The sequence below is a fragment of the Melanotaenia boesemani genome, chromosome 7 (assembly GCF_017639745.1).
Source record: "Melanotaenia boesemani isolate fMelBoe1 chromosome 7, fMelBoe1.pri, whole genome shotgun sequence".
NCBI classification, from domain to species: Eukaryota; Metazoa; Chordata; class Actinopteri; order Atheriniformes; family Melanotaeniidae; genus Melanotaenia; species Melanotaenia boesemani.
Window position 1 is genome coordinate 35,097,912 of NC_055688.1, and position 15,843 is coordinate 35,113,754.

Sequence of the window (15,843 nt, forward strand, 5' to 3'; positions counted from 1 at the left end):
TAGTTATTTTTATTTTGTGTTAGTGTTCCAGCTAACAGCTGTTAGATGTGTCAAACTAGGCTACCAGCCAAGCTTAACAAAACTAGTTTAACTAGGCTATGAAAACTAGAGGTGTGTCCAAATTCAGGGTTTGCACACTTCGAAGTGTGGATTTGTTGGCTGTGTCCCAAGTCAGGGTTTGCACACTTCGAAGTGTGGATTTGTTGGCTATGTACGTCATCTTGGTGCGCGAAGCACTTTCCCTTTTCTCCCAGAATTCATTGCACATAAGATGGTGGTGAATGGGCAACCAAGCTCAGAAGAGTACATGTTTTTTTTAACTACACTTTAGAAGAAACGTGACAAAATCAAGAACAATAACATGTTTGTTAAATGGTGACAATAAAATTCTGTAATATTTGATATTAGTGGAGTTTTAAGGGGTTAAGGAAGTGTCTACTGGCTGGAAAACAACAAAGCCTCAGACCATTTTTTATTTAATTTTTTATTATTATTATTATTATTTTTTTTACATTATTACCGGCTGGTGTTAACATTCACTGAAGTGTCCTATGATATTCAAAGAGTAATTTCAGAGGTTCAACGTCCTATGTTGTCGCTATGGTAAAATTCTCGTAGGCCAGGTAGGCTGACTGTTAAGCGGACTTCGAAGTGTGTAGACAGCCTACGTAGTCTGTACACTCTGAAGTGTGCAGACCCTGAATTGCAACACAGCTTAGGCTAACAGCCTAGTTAAACACAACTAGCCAAACTAAGCTATCATCTTAGCTTAACACAGCTAACAGCTGCTAGCTATTTCCAGTAATATTTTTAACTCCAAGCTGAAACACACTTGTGTCAAAGATCCACGAGTTTACAATTTGATAACTTGTCAGTGTCATGTTTTGCCTCATTTAACTGAAAAATACACTGTTGCCTGATCACCATTGTTGGTTTTACCAACTAAATGAATAGCAGTATGTGAGCTCTGAAAAGACTCATGATTTAATATTTTTTCCAAATCAAACCAACTAGTTTAGACATTTAAATTAGTACTAACAGCCGTGTCTCCTCTATTTGAGTTGTGTAGATTTGAGAAATGTGCCCAGATAGATGTGATTTAATTATTCATAATCAGCATTTAAGCATCCATGGGTGATTTTAGAATCATTGTTACTTCTATGTTTTTCATAGCATTCAGTGTCTTAGATGTGGAAATAAGGATTTGGCTGAAGTTATGTAATTACTACGTTCCTACTCATTGCAGTGTTTAAATCAAGTTGTCAAGGTCAACCATGAGCTACAAGCTACAGGTACTGATACTTAAAGCTAATTGTGGCTACTGCCACAGCTTTGGTATTAGGTTTATACATGACTTCCTTGTAATATTGTCAGATAAATTTACTGTAGTGAAAATAAAAAAATCATTATTGGTATTATCTGCGTCTAAGTAATGCATAAAAGTGAGAATTATTAATGAATTCAAAATTTATTTTCATGCCCTGTCAAAGCAAAACATGACATCTCATTATCCTCAATTGGACTGATGAATCTGTTGCACACATTGAGTGTAATCGAGATTAAAACTTTGTTTTTCTTTAATGATAATGAATCATTGCAGCCTGGTAAAAATTCATTACAAAAACTTAACGTTTTCCATCATAAACATGATGTTTTACTCAGGGAAAACTAAATTTATTTTGCGATCACATGTTGCTAATAAATACAGGACATATTATGTAATATGTGAGCACACATTTATTAGAACTAACCCACTTGGCTGTGAGATTACTGTATCCAGCGTCTCCAAACAATAATCTATTGGATAGAGTGAATTTTCAAATACATGTCTTTCACTAACAGGAAATCCGAGGATTGCAAACAGGTAAAAATCCCTCAGAAAAGATAAATTAAGATAAAAACTTTATTCTTTTTTTAAATACTGCTAGTTTTTCACAGTTTTAAGCAGTTCTATAAGTTTAAATCTATTTTTGTTTCTGTGATTTCATGAATAGCAAACAAATGTTAGAGACACTCATTACTGCTCGTGAAATTATCAATGTATAATTGGCTTACTACCATCTGCTGTTAAAAGAAAGAATCAGCTTTAACTTGTTATTGTAATCGCTGCAGCAGTGATGTTTTCCTGTCACTGCTGTCTTTCACAAACATGTTGACAACTGTGATAATGCAGCAGGAACTAATGAGATATCTAATATGATACCAGCAGTCTAACAGGGCATGCTGAGACAGTCTGTTTCCAAAATATTCAGGTTATCATATTGCATATAAATGATCTGTTGGATGACTTTAACATCAACCATTGCTGTTATGTGACATGTAGCATCGTGGGATAGAACTAGTGATCCTTTGGTCACCAGTGCAAAGTTTTGGAGTTTTTACAGCAGATTATGATATAGTATATCGCTGCTTAAACCCCAAATTAGGGATTCATCAAAATGAATAAAAACCATTGAGTAACATCACTGTTTCACCATAAAACAAAACACCACCAAACACTATTAAATATGACCGAGCAGCACTGTGGATCAACTGTTGACCTGTAACAACTTAAATCAAAGAGACGGTTTTATGGGTTTTGTTTGCAGGTGGTTGTAGAAATGTGTTGACTAATTAGACACTCTGAATTTGGCTTTATAAACACAAATGTATACAAAAATGTTGGAATGTAGTCTAAATGGATCATTAGCAAACGTTTCCAGGCTTTCAGATGAAGAACTGAGTCCATTTTAAAGAAATAATTTGACACCTTAGAAAATAGGTTATTCTCACATTTGTAGCCTATAGTAGCACAAGTTGCTAGCTCATGTAGCTACTTAGCTTAGCATATAATGAAGACAAGAAAAGTCAGTGCATCTCATTGTAGGCACATTTTTAGACTATTTGACAGCAAAATCATTCTTTAAATATCAGGTCATCTCAAGTTAACTTGATGTCAAGAATTACTAAATGAATGACTGCAAAATTTTGCATATCACTCTTTAATTTTGAAAGACGGGGCTTGGCCTAGTTCTTGTATATAACACATAGTCCAGTCTTGTACATAAACATGTTAAAAGTATATTTGTTCACAATTCCAAAAGATAGTAGTATCAGAGTCCAGAGTTGAATATTATCGCCCTACATGCACGTAGAGGGCAGTGCAGAGTTCTGAGTTCCAACATGTGTTTCTGACAACAGTAAACAAGGCAATGGTAGAGGAGATCATGATAATGTTCATTCTCAAAAAGAGACCTAAAAAGAGGCAGTGCAGCAGACGGTGGTGGTCTGTGCAGTCAATAAATACATTGCAACTTCTTTATTCCTGTTAGTAGCTGCATGTTAGCTATACAGACCCCTACTACTTTTCTGTTTGCTATGTCAAGGTATGCTTTTGTAAGCTCTCTGAAAATAGACCAAATTATGCATGTAAAGGACGCAGAAGATGGAGGTTACATATCCATCTTTAGCATATAGCATAAATGGGCCCTAGGAGTGCTGGTTCAGGTGTTTGTGGCCGAGTGAATTCTAACAAGTTGTTGAAAGTAGACATTTTATGAAGCTAAGAATAATGTGTTATTAGCGAGTGCTGGATCACAGATATTTTTTGGCAGAACCAGGTCAGTTATTTCCAGTCTGAACGCCGAGTTAAACTATTTCAACTACATATTTAATGGGCGGCAATGAGGGTTATATCATTTCTAATCTTCTTACCACTGGCAATGAAGAAGGAGACTTTGCATCATTCATAAAATGTCCACTTATTCCTTTGAGGTTTTATGAAGATCAAGAGTTATTTTTTTCCCTCAGATGATTAAATTAGCGGTGTGCATGTAAAGCAGCAGTCCTCAGGTAATGTAATACATTCACACTATAACCGATGTACGCAACGAGAGATACACAAGTTTAATTCTTTTGTTTATTTTTCTTGAAATGGACACAAGCAGTTCTTGGTCTGGAGCTACCATTTATTGCATGCAATGATCTAAAAGTTTCAGGCATTTCCGACAAACCCATCCTTGTTTAAATCATCAAGAAAAGAAATTATAGCAACTGATGATAACTTGACCCAAACTCTAACCCTTTAATCACGTTTTTTGTCTTAAAGCCAAACCCTGGTGTCATCATAAACGCCAGTAAAAAGCTTATGGAAACATCAGATTTTACGAAAAAACAATCTCATATTTATACCAATATGGTATGGAAAATTATTTAGATCCATTCTTTGTTTTTAAATAAATAGAGCAATTCCAACTGGATGCAAATAGAGGCACTTGAGTTTCCTTCTTTTTTTTTTTTTTCCTTTTTACTTTTTTTTTCCCTTTTTTTTTTTTTTTTTTGTTAAAGTGAAAATTACTTTCCACATCCATATTGTCTTTCATACACATTCAGCGATGGCGAAATGATCAAAAACTAAAAAACTCATGCTTGTCGTGCTGGATTTACAGAAACAATAACAAGCAGATTTTAAGCCTTTGTAGCACATGGGACAACAGATGACATTTCACATCAAACAGCGTCTCTCTTATTTGAAACGTACCACAAATAGTTAAAAATCACTTTATGTTTGGTGCTGTGTAAATACAGCCATAGCCTGTGCATGGACACACACACAGACACATAGATACCTTATTATCTATCTTCACTTCCTCATTCGTTCACACTGAATCATTCACAAGACACTAAAAAATCAAAACAAAACCAAAGAACCCACTGCTTTTAGAAGTCACAGTCTGTACATTATGGTAACAAACACCATTATTGTTCAGTAAGGTAATGATTTAGATAGACTTGACAATCAGCTGTACACGTATACACACTAACAACACAACACATGTTCAGAAATGACTATAAGATACCCGGCATTTGATTTGATCAGATGAAGTGCTGTACAAAGTTGAAATTTACTTTGACATCAGGGCAGAGACGCTCACGTGAAATTTCCTCCATGTTTACTTGTTCTGAACGTGGGTGGGTGAGGGGGTTTAATTAGAGCCAAATCATGCTGAATCTTGTAGTTTTTCCCCCTCTGTAAGTTGACACCTTAGTGGGTGGGTTACTATGGGAAATAGAACTGAGTGGAGTTTAACAAAAGCTCACATCCAGCAGAAGAGGAACCAGAAATATCCGATACTTGATTGGGACGAAAGTCTTCATTTGTAAGACTAGTCTAGCAAGGGTCTGTTTTGCGGAGCTGAAAGGTAATATGCCTATGTTCTACTAAAACAGGCAGATTATTTGACCCCTAAACATAAAGTTTGAGAGGTTCTGTCACTGTTCCAACCTCCACCTGTAGCACCAGAATAAAACCAGCACGTTCGGTCTCTTTTGTAATGTTATCTGCCACTTTTGGAACTTATTCCTAACGTCATCCTAAATTTGTAGTGTCTTTGGACAAGACTCTGAATCCCAACTTGCCTCCGATGCAACCATACAAACACTGTATAGACCAGGGATTGGCCACTCCAGCCCCCAGGGACCATTGTCCTTCAGGTTTTAGATGTTTCCTTGCTCCAACACACCTTTTTCAAATGAAATTGATCAAACAGCTTGTTGTTGTTAATTTGAATAATTAATTATGTGAATCTTAAATGTGAAAACAAAAAGCTTTGATTTAAAGCTAAAATGTAAACCTTCTGTCCAGCAATTAGAATAATGTACACTGCATTTTAGCCCACCGTATTTTCCAGTGGAGATCATTCTTGCCTTAATACCCAATAACAGTATTACCATAGACTGTATATAAAAGATTGACAGAGCCTTCTTGACGTCACCCGTAGGTTTCTGAAGAGCAAAAGTGAAGCTCGTTGGGCGGTTCCCACTGTCGCCATCTTGACAGTATCACGCCTGCCGTCACTCACAGAAAATACAAAAATAGGCAATGAAGTTAGGTGGGTTAAAGCTAAGGTGCACTGTTAGCCGGCTAAAAACCAAGTTTGTGCTGCACTCGCCCTTCTTGCTGCAGATATTGTATACATGTCAATCAAAAGGACACGCCCCTAATTATGCCGAATTTCAAGATTAAATAACATCCAATGGGATGAGTTAGAAAAAAGTTCACCCCCCTCACAGTTGTCATGAAGGTAAACTTGACTTATTAATCCTAAAATGGATTTTTGTACCAGGTTTTAAACATGTTTATTTCTGCTGTGAAGTTGCTCTTTTTAAAATGGGCATCTATGGGGTTTTTTGCTGTGTTTTGGAGCCAGCCCCTAGCGGATGAGGGGTGATAGGCTTCACATTTCACCGCCAGAGGTTGCCGCTTGATTATTACTGAACCATGCCTGTTATTATCTGATGTAAACTTATTAGTTAGTAGTGTAACTACACACCCTACATTCTGCGTAACTTCACCCACTGCCGAATTTGAAAAATCCCAGAAACTGCAGGGTCGGGGTGGGAGGTGTGGGGTGATCGGGGGCGGAGAGTGGGCGGGTCAGGATACACATGCAGAAATGATTGACAGACAGCTGCTCAGCTCACTGTCAAGATGGAAAGTGAGATTCACAAAGCAGCTACGCCACAGAGCGTCTTTGAGGTGGAAAACTTTTCCCTCCTGAATCTCCTCAGCTACACATGATCCAGTTGGTCCTGAAGCGTATCAGTGTGAGCCGTTAGTGCCGTTAGCGCTGTTAGCTGCCTGTCAGCAGCTCCAGCAGCTCTGGAAAGCTGTGGAGACTCGCGGCAGGTTGTAGCAGCTGCAGGAAGAGCTGCAGGAAGTTGCTGCTGCTACGATTTGAGCTGCTGTCTGTCGCCAGATGAGGATCAGCAGGTAAAGAATAAAGTCCGGTGTTACTTTTACACCCTCAGAAGCACAAATCCGACCCACTGCAGGAATATTTTATCAGAAACTCTGTGAAAGAAAAGAAGTCTGAAACTAGCAGATCTACACCAGATAAGTTCACATCCTTTCATATACCTTGGTGGGCGTGGTTTTCTATGCCTGCAAGGCGAGGACCCGCCTACCTGCATCTGGAGGGAGGGGCTGTGGGGTTTTTAAATTTTCTCTTGACTTAGATAACCTCTCTATGTCACGAGAAACATAACCTGGTTTTACCCTGTAGAGGGCGTTATGAGCCATTTTTTTTACCCATTTTTAAAAATAAACTAAAAAAATACAAATTTTATCAACAGTATATGTAGTTTTCATCACAATTAAGTCATACTGTGTCGTTTACAGCTAAAAACACATCTTTGGGTTCACTACCCTTTTAATAGTGTCATTACTCCTCATTGTTTGCACATACAGACCTGACACAGTACTGATCCCCGATATTTAATCAGTGTCCTTATAAGTAGTCAGTATTTATATTGTAGTAAGCTTTCACTTGGACCGGACTTTTCTTTCACCTCAAAACTAAAAAAATAGTCAAAATAAAGCACCAATCCACCGTTTGAAAAAGTATAATCTGACTGAATGAATGTGGTCATGTCAGAGTGAATCTCTGTGAGTATTAGGTTCACACTGCATTCAGCGCAGGTGGGTTTTAGCTTCTAGTTGCCAATTTGTTTTGGAGAATCCACCTCTGGGAACCGACGGTGAACTGAAACAGAAGCAGAGGACTGACTTTGGCCTTCATTAAGTCAGCTTTAGTAGTCTCAGCCTAGCCCGTGTCCTTACCAGTGCAGCCCTTATCTGATGGATTGGACTGCTCCTTTTCCAGCTGGATCAATATGAGCCCGAGGCTTTAACTCTTGTCCCAATCACTGACACTTTCTGGACCTCTGCTGGAGGAGATGAGCTTTTGTTGAGCTCTTTGCCCATATTCAGCTTCCTTAATCACATCAGGCTCTCACTAATCTTTCAATACATGAACCCATCTCAGTCAAACCACTTTCTACTTTCCTCTTTAGTACTTTTTTCCATTCAGGAGGTTTAAACTCTGTTTATGAGTTAAAGCTCCAAATGTCTGACATATTAATTTAAGTTCTGTAATTCAGAGGAATTCATGTGAACTCCAAGTGAATTTCAGCCAAATTAAAAACCAAGTCAATGCCATTACCGTGCCTGTTTAATGAAGGGTCCCAGCGGGAAGTGAAGCATCATCCTGTATCTAATCTCCCTTGTTATCCCAGTTCTAGTTACTGGCCCATTTCTTTTTCTTTCTTTCTTTCCGCTGGTTTTATCTCCACTCTGCTTCACTCTTCAGGACAGGTGAGCCTCTATGCGGAGCCAGTGCAGTCCTTGTCTGATGTAGCGGACCAGCTCGGTCATGCTGCTCTGCTGACTCAAGGGCTCCATGACTGAGTCCAGCTCCTGGAAGAAGTCTGTGGAGGAAGGATGAAGGGGAGACAGAGTTACTGGAGCTTACAAAAACACAACCAAGTTTTAGAAGATGCAGTGGATAAATCAGCAAATGAAGGCAAGGTCATATGCAAAAAAATGCAAAGAGTTAAGAATATCATTGAGATCAACGGCATTGCTCGGACTGGTTTAAATCCTACTTATCTGACAGATTCTACTTTTTTTATGCTAACAATGTGTCTTCTACAGTTACCAGAGTTTATTTTGGTGTTGGCCTTGGACCAGTTTTCTTCTCTTATACAAGCTCCCTCTGGGAATAATGACAAACATTTTCTTTCTTATGCCAGTGACAACCAGCTTTATTGCTCTCAAACAAATCAGGTTCTCAGACTCCAGGCTTGTCTTCACGATATAAAAACATGGATGTTCGGTAATTTCCTACTTCTGGCTCCACATAAAACAGAGGTTATAGTTAAACCTAAAAACCTCTGAGACTCAGTTTCCAAAAGCACTAGCTTAGTCAGCACTAAGGGACCTGAATACCGAGGTACTCTTTGTGCACATTTATAGTTTATTTTCAGATTTAAAATTTACTACCCTTTCTGGTCCATAGAGAACAAAACACACCCACTTTCTAAAACAATTATAAAACAATAACTGATTATGATAAAACAAATCCCGGCCACTAACACGTGTTATGTATAAAATAAATTTTTTATGTGCATTTTTGTTCTTAAAAACTGACATCATGAAATCGAATAACCATGTAAAGGGTTAAAATAATGTGAATAATTAAATATTTAGTAGGTTTGATGAGACTGAAGCTGATTGAAATATTTCAGCAATCAAAGTATCTGTAATGTTTTCTTTAAGATGTTTTATGGAAAGGAATAGTTTTTCCACTCATGATCAGAAAGGGTTGAAAGTTTGTCTCTGGTGTCCAGTTGACTGTAAGGAAAAGATTGAAATTGGGATTTCAAAGTTGTTCTTGAGAAAGAAAATCATTCTTTTTGGGGTAACACATTCAAAAAGGTGGATAAAAATTGAGGGAAAATGATCTGAAAGGAGAAAAAAGCCCAAAATAACCTACAAGGGTTAAATTTATACTCCTGGGAGATACAAATTGTAAAATGGAAACTAAAGGTCATGTTTTAAAATGATTTTTTTTAAGCCTAGAAACATTAGAACATAGCAATGAATTATCAGAAAAGATAGTTATACAGTATGTGCTGCCATTTAAGGGTTTGGCCACATAATTATGGGCTTATTACACCAACTGGAAAATGTGTAAATAAGTAACATTAAAACCAGAATTTACTGCACAACAATTGTTTACAGAGTATTTAATGTCATCTCTACATGTGAGGAAGACATTTTAACCATAACCCCTGATAAACAAATATGTAAAACTTTTTTTACTATCACATTTGACCCTTTTCATACTCCACGGTCGCAGTCCGCAGCCTTTTTACTGCTGCCATCTCCGGGTGACTGCGAGCTAAAGTACATCTGGTTCATAAAAGCTTTTATATATTTGCTCATCTAGATCACCTGCTGTCAAGTGGGTGTTCAAACACTCCAGGAGCACAGCTTTTACTGCGGTAGCAGAGTTAGCAGTGAAAACGGAGCAGTGTAACACTGGAACAAATGACAGCAAAAATAGATTATAGCTGCAGTGAGAAACCCGGAGCATAAAAAAAGACTGATCACATTTAAATGGTTCCAGATGTTGGAAAAATGAATTCATGATTGTGATCATAAATAATCAAGAGAACCTTTTGCCTCCAGCTTGTAAAGGTGTGAAGTCTCATTTGACAGAGGTCTTACCTTGGCTGTCAGTGGCCAGTCTGTCAGCAGTCTCCCAGTGCTCATAGCTCCGCAGAATGTTGTTGGTGATGTTAACATGACTGGCAGCCATGTGGTGGATCCGCTGGGGAATGGCCACACTGCCCGATGACCCTGCTGCACCTCCTCCTGCACCCCCGCTACTGGCTGGAGAGGGGCTGAGCGAGAGAGGTGATGGAGTCCCATTGACCCTGGAAAATACCGAGAGGCAGTAAGTCCCAGTAACATCATGGAATCTGAACAAGGAGGCTCTGCATAATGGAGGAGCTTCTGAGTCAGAACAGAGATGGAAAATGTGATCCGTGTCACATATTTCCTGAACCAACTCACTGTGGTGTGGTGACTACATCCTATGCGTTTAACAGGGACTCCATTTTATCTACATTATAATTTTGCATTGTGTTATTGGGATTATAAAAAAATGTATTTAATGAAAATTTAAGTTGAAGAACAAACAAGAGAAAATTAGTCTTAGCCAAGTTTGTTTTACAGTGCAGTCAAGTATAATACGACTTCCCAGCATTATTTAAGCACAGCCGAAATGTGTAATTACTGCAAAAGCAATGGTTAACATGGGGAATCATATGCCAGAAGCTTATTTACAATAAATAAATGAAAGTTTGTACCAAATTTTGGTATTAAATGCATTTGATTTTGTTTCTTAGCCACTAGGGGGCAGTGTGGAACTCTGTAAACACTACTGTAACATATTATTACAACTTTATCATTACTGTCTTTTACAAGGTGTGAATGTGATTTATACAAATTTTATGTTTGTTGGAAAGATGTGTGTACATGTGTTTGTGTGTATGTGTGTTTATGTGTGTACGTGGGTTTATGTGTGTATGTGGGTTTATGTGTGTACATATGTTTGTGTGTATGCGTGTTTATGTGTGTTTATGTGTGTACATATGTTTGTGTGTATGCGTGTTTATGTGTGTACATATGTTTGTGTGTATGCGTGTTTGTGTATGTGTGTTTATGTGTGTACACGTGTTTGTGTACGTGTGTTTATGTGTGTATGTGTGTTTATGTTAGTACATATGTTTGTGTGTATGCGTGTTTGTGTATGTGTGTTTATGTGTGTACATGTGTTTGTGTGTATGCGTGTTTGTGTATGTGTGTTTATGTGTGTACACATGTTTGTGTGTATGCGTGTTTATGTGTGTACGTGTGTTTATGTGTGTATATATGTTTGTGTGTATGCGTGTTTATGTGTGTACGTGTGTTTATGTGTGTATGTGTGTTTATGTGTGTACATATGTTTATGTGTGTACATGTGTTTGTGTGTACGTGTGTTGATGTGTGTGCATATGTTTGTGTTCATGTGTGTTTATGTGTGTACATATGTTTGTGTGTATGCGTGTTTGTGTACGTGTGTTTATGTGTGTACATATGTTTGTGTGTATGCGTGTTTATGTGTGTACGTGTGTTTATGTGTGTATGTGTGTTTATGTGTGTATATATGTTTGTGTGTATGCGTGTTTATGTGTGTACGTGTGTTTATGTGTGTACATATGTGTGTGTTTATGTGTGTACATATGTTTATGTGTTTACATGTGTTTATGTGTTTACATGTGTTTGTGTGTACGTGTGTTGATGTGTGTGCATATGTTTGTGTTCATGTGTGTTTATGTGTGTGTGTTTATGTGTGTACATGTGTGTACGTGTGTACGTGTGTTGATGTGTGTACATATGTTTGTGTGTATGCGTGTTTGTGTATGTGTGTTTATGTGGGTACATATGTTTGTGTGTATGCATGTTTATGTGTGTACGTGTGTTTATGTGTGTATGTGTGTTTATGTGTGTGTATATGTTTGTGTGTATGCGTGTTTATGTGTGTACGTGTGTTTATGTGTGTATATATGTTTGTGTGTATGCGTGTTTATGTGTGTGTGTTTATGTGTGTACATATGTTTATGTGTGTACATGTGTTTGTGTGTATGTGTGTTTATGTGTGTACATGTGTTTGTGTGTATGTGTGTTGATGTGTGTACATATGTTTGTGTTCATGTGTGTTTATGTGTGTGCGTTTATGTGTGTACATATGTTTGTGTGTATGCGTGTTTGTGTATATATGTTTATGTGTGTACATGTGCTTATGTGTGTAGGTGTGTTTATGTGTGAACACGTGTTTACATGTGTATATGTTGTGTATCTGTGTGTGTTTGACTTGTGGGTTTGTGGTCTGGTGGACTTGCTGGGTAAAGATTTTGTTTGTTTTTTATTTTTAAAGTAGAACTTTGTTGCAGTTTCTTTGTATGAACAAGTGCTTCATAAATAAAGATAAATAAAGATTTATTGATGATCTACAGTATTTTCAGAGGTTTTGTTTGGACGCACATTTCTTGGAATGATTCTGTCTTTACGGAAAGCTTTTTTAAAACTAAATCCGTCCCATCTCAGTTTTTTAGTCTGAAAGTCCAGATTCAAGTCTTTTTATCCGGATGTGTGACCCTTCACTGCATGTCTTCCCACTGCCATCCTGTCTCTTACCACCATCAAATAAAGGCTACTATTGCCCAACAGCCTTTAAAAGAAAAGATAAAATCCTAAATCTGGGATGTCTGGAAATGAATTAGTATATTTGTGGGCTCCGTACGGTCAGAACTGTAACCTGAACGATGCAGCAGTGCTACTATAAATCTGTGGGTGTTTCTCATTATGACTGATGCTTTTCTCTTAGTTTACAGTCATTTCATCCACTATGGATTTCAAAGTATTGATTACAGCATGATGAAAATGCTACAAGCTATTTTATTTGATTATTTTTTTATGATAGAATGAGTAAATAAAAACCTCAGCACACTAATCGGTTCAGTCTCGATCAGTTACAGAGAAAATCCCCACGTGACTTTGGAAAGGACTGTTTAAGAAAAGCAAAGCTTTCTGATCTTCACTGTAACATCAGTCATGTTGTACAAAGTGCTCTCCCTGTCTTGCACAGCTGGCAGTGATGCCATGTCTGTGATGTGGCCTTGACCCACGCTGACCCACGACTTGTGTCTGATCCAGGACCACACACGCTTACACACTGAGCTCCAGTCCTGCTGTTGTGTGGCATCCGAGCTGTCCAAACTCATTAGCTTCACATCCGCAGCCCCTCCACGCCTCTCCTCCTTCATCTATCATCACTCCTTCTCATCGGGCACTCGGCAGGCCCTCCAGTCTTTTCCTTCTCACATCTACAACAAATCAATCCCTCTTTTTGCTTCCTGAGGGGTTTGTTTGAGCAAGTGGCTGTCAGGGGCGGCTTGGTACGCTGCAGCAGAGCTCCGGTGAATTATAAATTCTCAATTATCTTGGTGAATGAAGGGGGTGATACTGCTGGCTGTGTGTGTTTGTACTCACTTTCCATTGGTCCTCCAGGGAGATGGAGCTTGCTGTGAAGTCTTGGCTGAATTCTGTATCACAAAAAGATAAATTTAAGAAAATACTATGAAGAAACAAACATAATAAATAAAAATGTATTAAACAAATAAGACTAAATATTAACAGAGGATAAGAGATAAAATGAACCAAACATGATTCACATTAATGACTTAAATGAAACTCTTGAGGAAAGATGTTAATTTAAAAATTTCAAGTTAGATTAGAAACTAGCTTTTAAAAATGTTTCTACACTATGTTCAACGGGTAATGAAATGGTTACCAAATCCATTACCCTCTATTTTTTAATAGTAAACATGCTGAAAGAACTTTACTGTGTTTGTTATAAGCAGATAATCATAAAAGCAGCATCATCAGCTGCACATCCATTACTCCTAGAATTACCCCAAAACCTAAATATCGCAATAAATATCGCAAACCTAAAGTTTGAAAAAAAAAAAAAAAAAACGCAAATATTGCTGCAAAAGTTTTTACGCTCTAATGAGGTTGTTTTTCAGACGTTTTGAAATAGAAGTACATCACAAAAGTGTAATTTCGCATTTACGCTTCCCCCAATATGGCGTAAGGGGTCATGTGACCAGTTCATCAAGTAAGGATGGCGAGGTATGAGTAGACGCAGGAGGAGACAGAAATCTTTTTACAAATAATTAAAGAGAAAAATTGAATCGTCATCCTTGATAGCAAACAGCAAAATGCAGAGTTTTACAAGGAAGTAGAAATCTCTCGTGTGACGAGATTTTACGGTAATAACGGCAAATGTGCTAAACACTATTCAATGGAAACACCTGCCAATTACAACCGCACTTTGTTGAAATGTTGAAACTCTGATGGAAATGCAGCTTGAGAAGCATCATTAATGCTGAACGCAACGAGTTCATCGAACACGTTAGCTTTTCTGTAAATGTTAAACTAAACAAAACATATTCGCAAATAAAGAACTTTAACGTTAACTTGTTCAGATTATGTGAGGTCATGCAACAGTCACTGCCCACGTTTCCCCATTGCTACACTTTACCCACGATGCATTGCACACTCTAGCATAATAAACAGGCATAATAAGCGCTCGACAGAAACACCGGTGCAGAGGCTGCAGATGCAGCGTGGACATCAGGCGTCTCGTCTGCTTATGAATGTTTATGGTGATATTAAACAGGTGCAAACGAGCTGCAAATACAAAAACATCATGCATAAATGAAAACAACTGCAAGAAGAAAACGCTGCAAATTCACTGACACAACGGACGTCTCCGGGTTTCTAGGGCCAGGTTTCCACCCGAGAGACAGACAATGGTGAGAAGGACAGAACCCGCGTTTGCGCCCGTCGGCCACCATAATTAAATACTGTGTGAATATCAAATCTGACATTTCTGTGCAAATGATGTCCACATGCTCTTAACAAACAAGTCAGAACGTCAGTTCATCAATTTATGTATATAAAAAAAACAAACTAAACAGTTTGTGAAGATATTTTATAATATTTATACATTTGCAGCTTTTTTTCTTTCTGTAACATTTAGGGAAGAGGTAAGCTGAAAATAGATGTTTGACAAAGAAACGACCTTCTTTACACTGAACAGTTATTCAAACAAATAAAAAAATGACAATTTTTGTCCTCCCTCCACACATCTGCTCTGCATGCATGTCTATTTTATATGATAGACTTTAGGGTCTCGTATAATTGATTTCATTGAAAGAGCCAACATTATAAATTAGTCCAGTCTTTCATTCTCACTTCTAACCTAAAAAATGGAAATGAACTGACCTTTCACCAAGTTAGTGAGAAGCATGAACTTGCTCAACACTGGCTGAACTATAGAAACAGGCTACGGCTAACTTACACACACCGGCCATTTTAACAGCTCCACCTGTTAAGTTGCTTGTTAACACAAATATCTAACCAGCCAATCACATGGCAGCAACTCAACACATCTAGTCATGTCGACATGTTGAAGATGACCTGCTGAAGTTCAAACTGAGCATCAGAATGAGGAGGAAAGGGGTTTTTAAGTGGCTTTGAATGGTTGGTACTAGACAGAAGACCAGTCAACTGAAATTTAAAAGGATGTGAAGTTGCTTTTTTCTCCTCGTCTACAAACAACTACAGAGTATTTAACAGTGTTAAACATGCCTCCTGTCCCACATCTGTAATTGATTTCAACGTTTGATTAGCTGCATTCACATTATATTTAATTAAAAGAGCCTTGAATTAGATTACCATCAATCATTGCACTGTTTTTATTCCATTGTGTCCCAACTATTCCAGAAACATTATATTGGAATAGGACTGTCAAAATGAATGCATTAGATCAAACAGATTTATTTGTGGAATTACCAAATTGAATGTTAACGCAATAACCAAACACCAAATTGTTGCCTTTAAAACAC

The 15,843-nt window shown here is 37.8% G+C and overlaps 1 protein-coding gene across 1 annotated transcript in view; it reads right to left on the reverse strand.

Moving 5' to 3' along the window:
* Window positions 1–7,135: 7,135 nt before the first annotated feature.
* The window catches only part of aff2 (AF4/FMR2 family, member 2), a 154,111-nt gene continuing 145,403 nt past the window's right edge, over window positions 7,136–15,843 (reverse strand). The window contains 3 exon segments of the mRNA XM_041989755.1: window positions 7,136–8,247; window positions 10,052–10,260; window positions 13,421–13,473. Coding sequence (XP_041845689.1) covers window positions 8,126–8,247; window positions 10,052–10,260; window positions 13,421–13,473 — 384 coding nt within the window. The 3' untranslated portion in view covers window positions 7,136–8,125.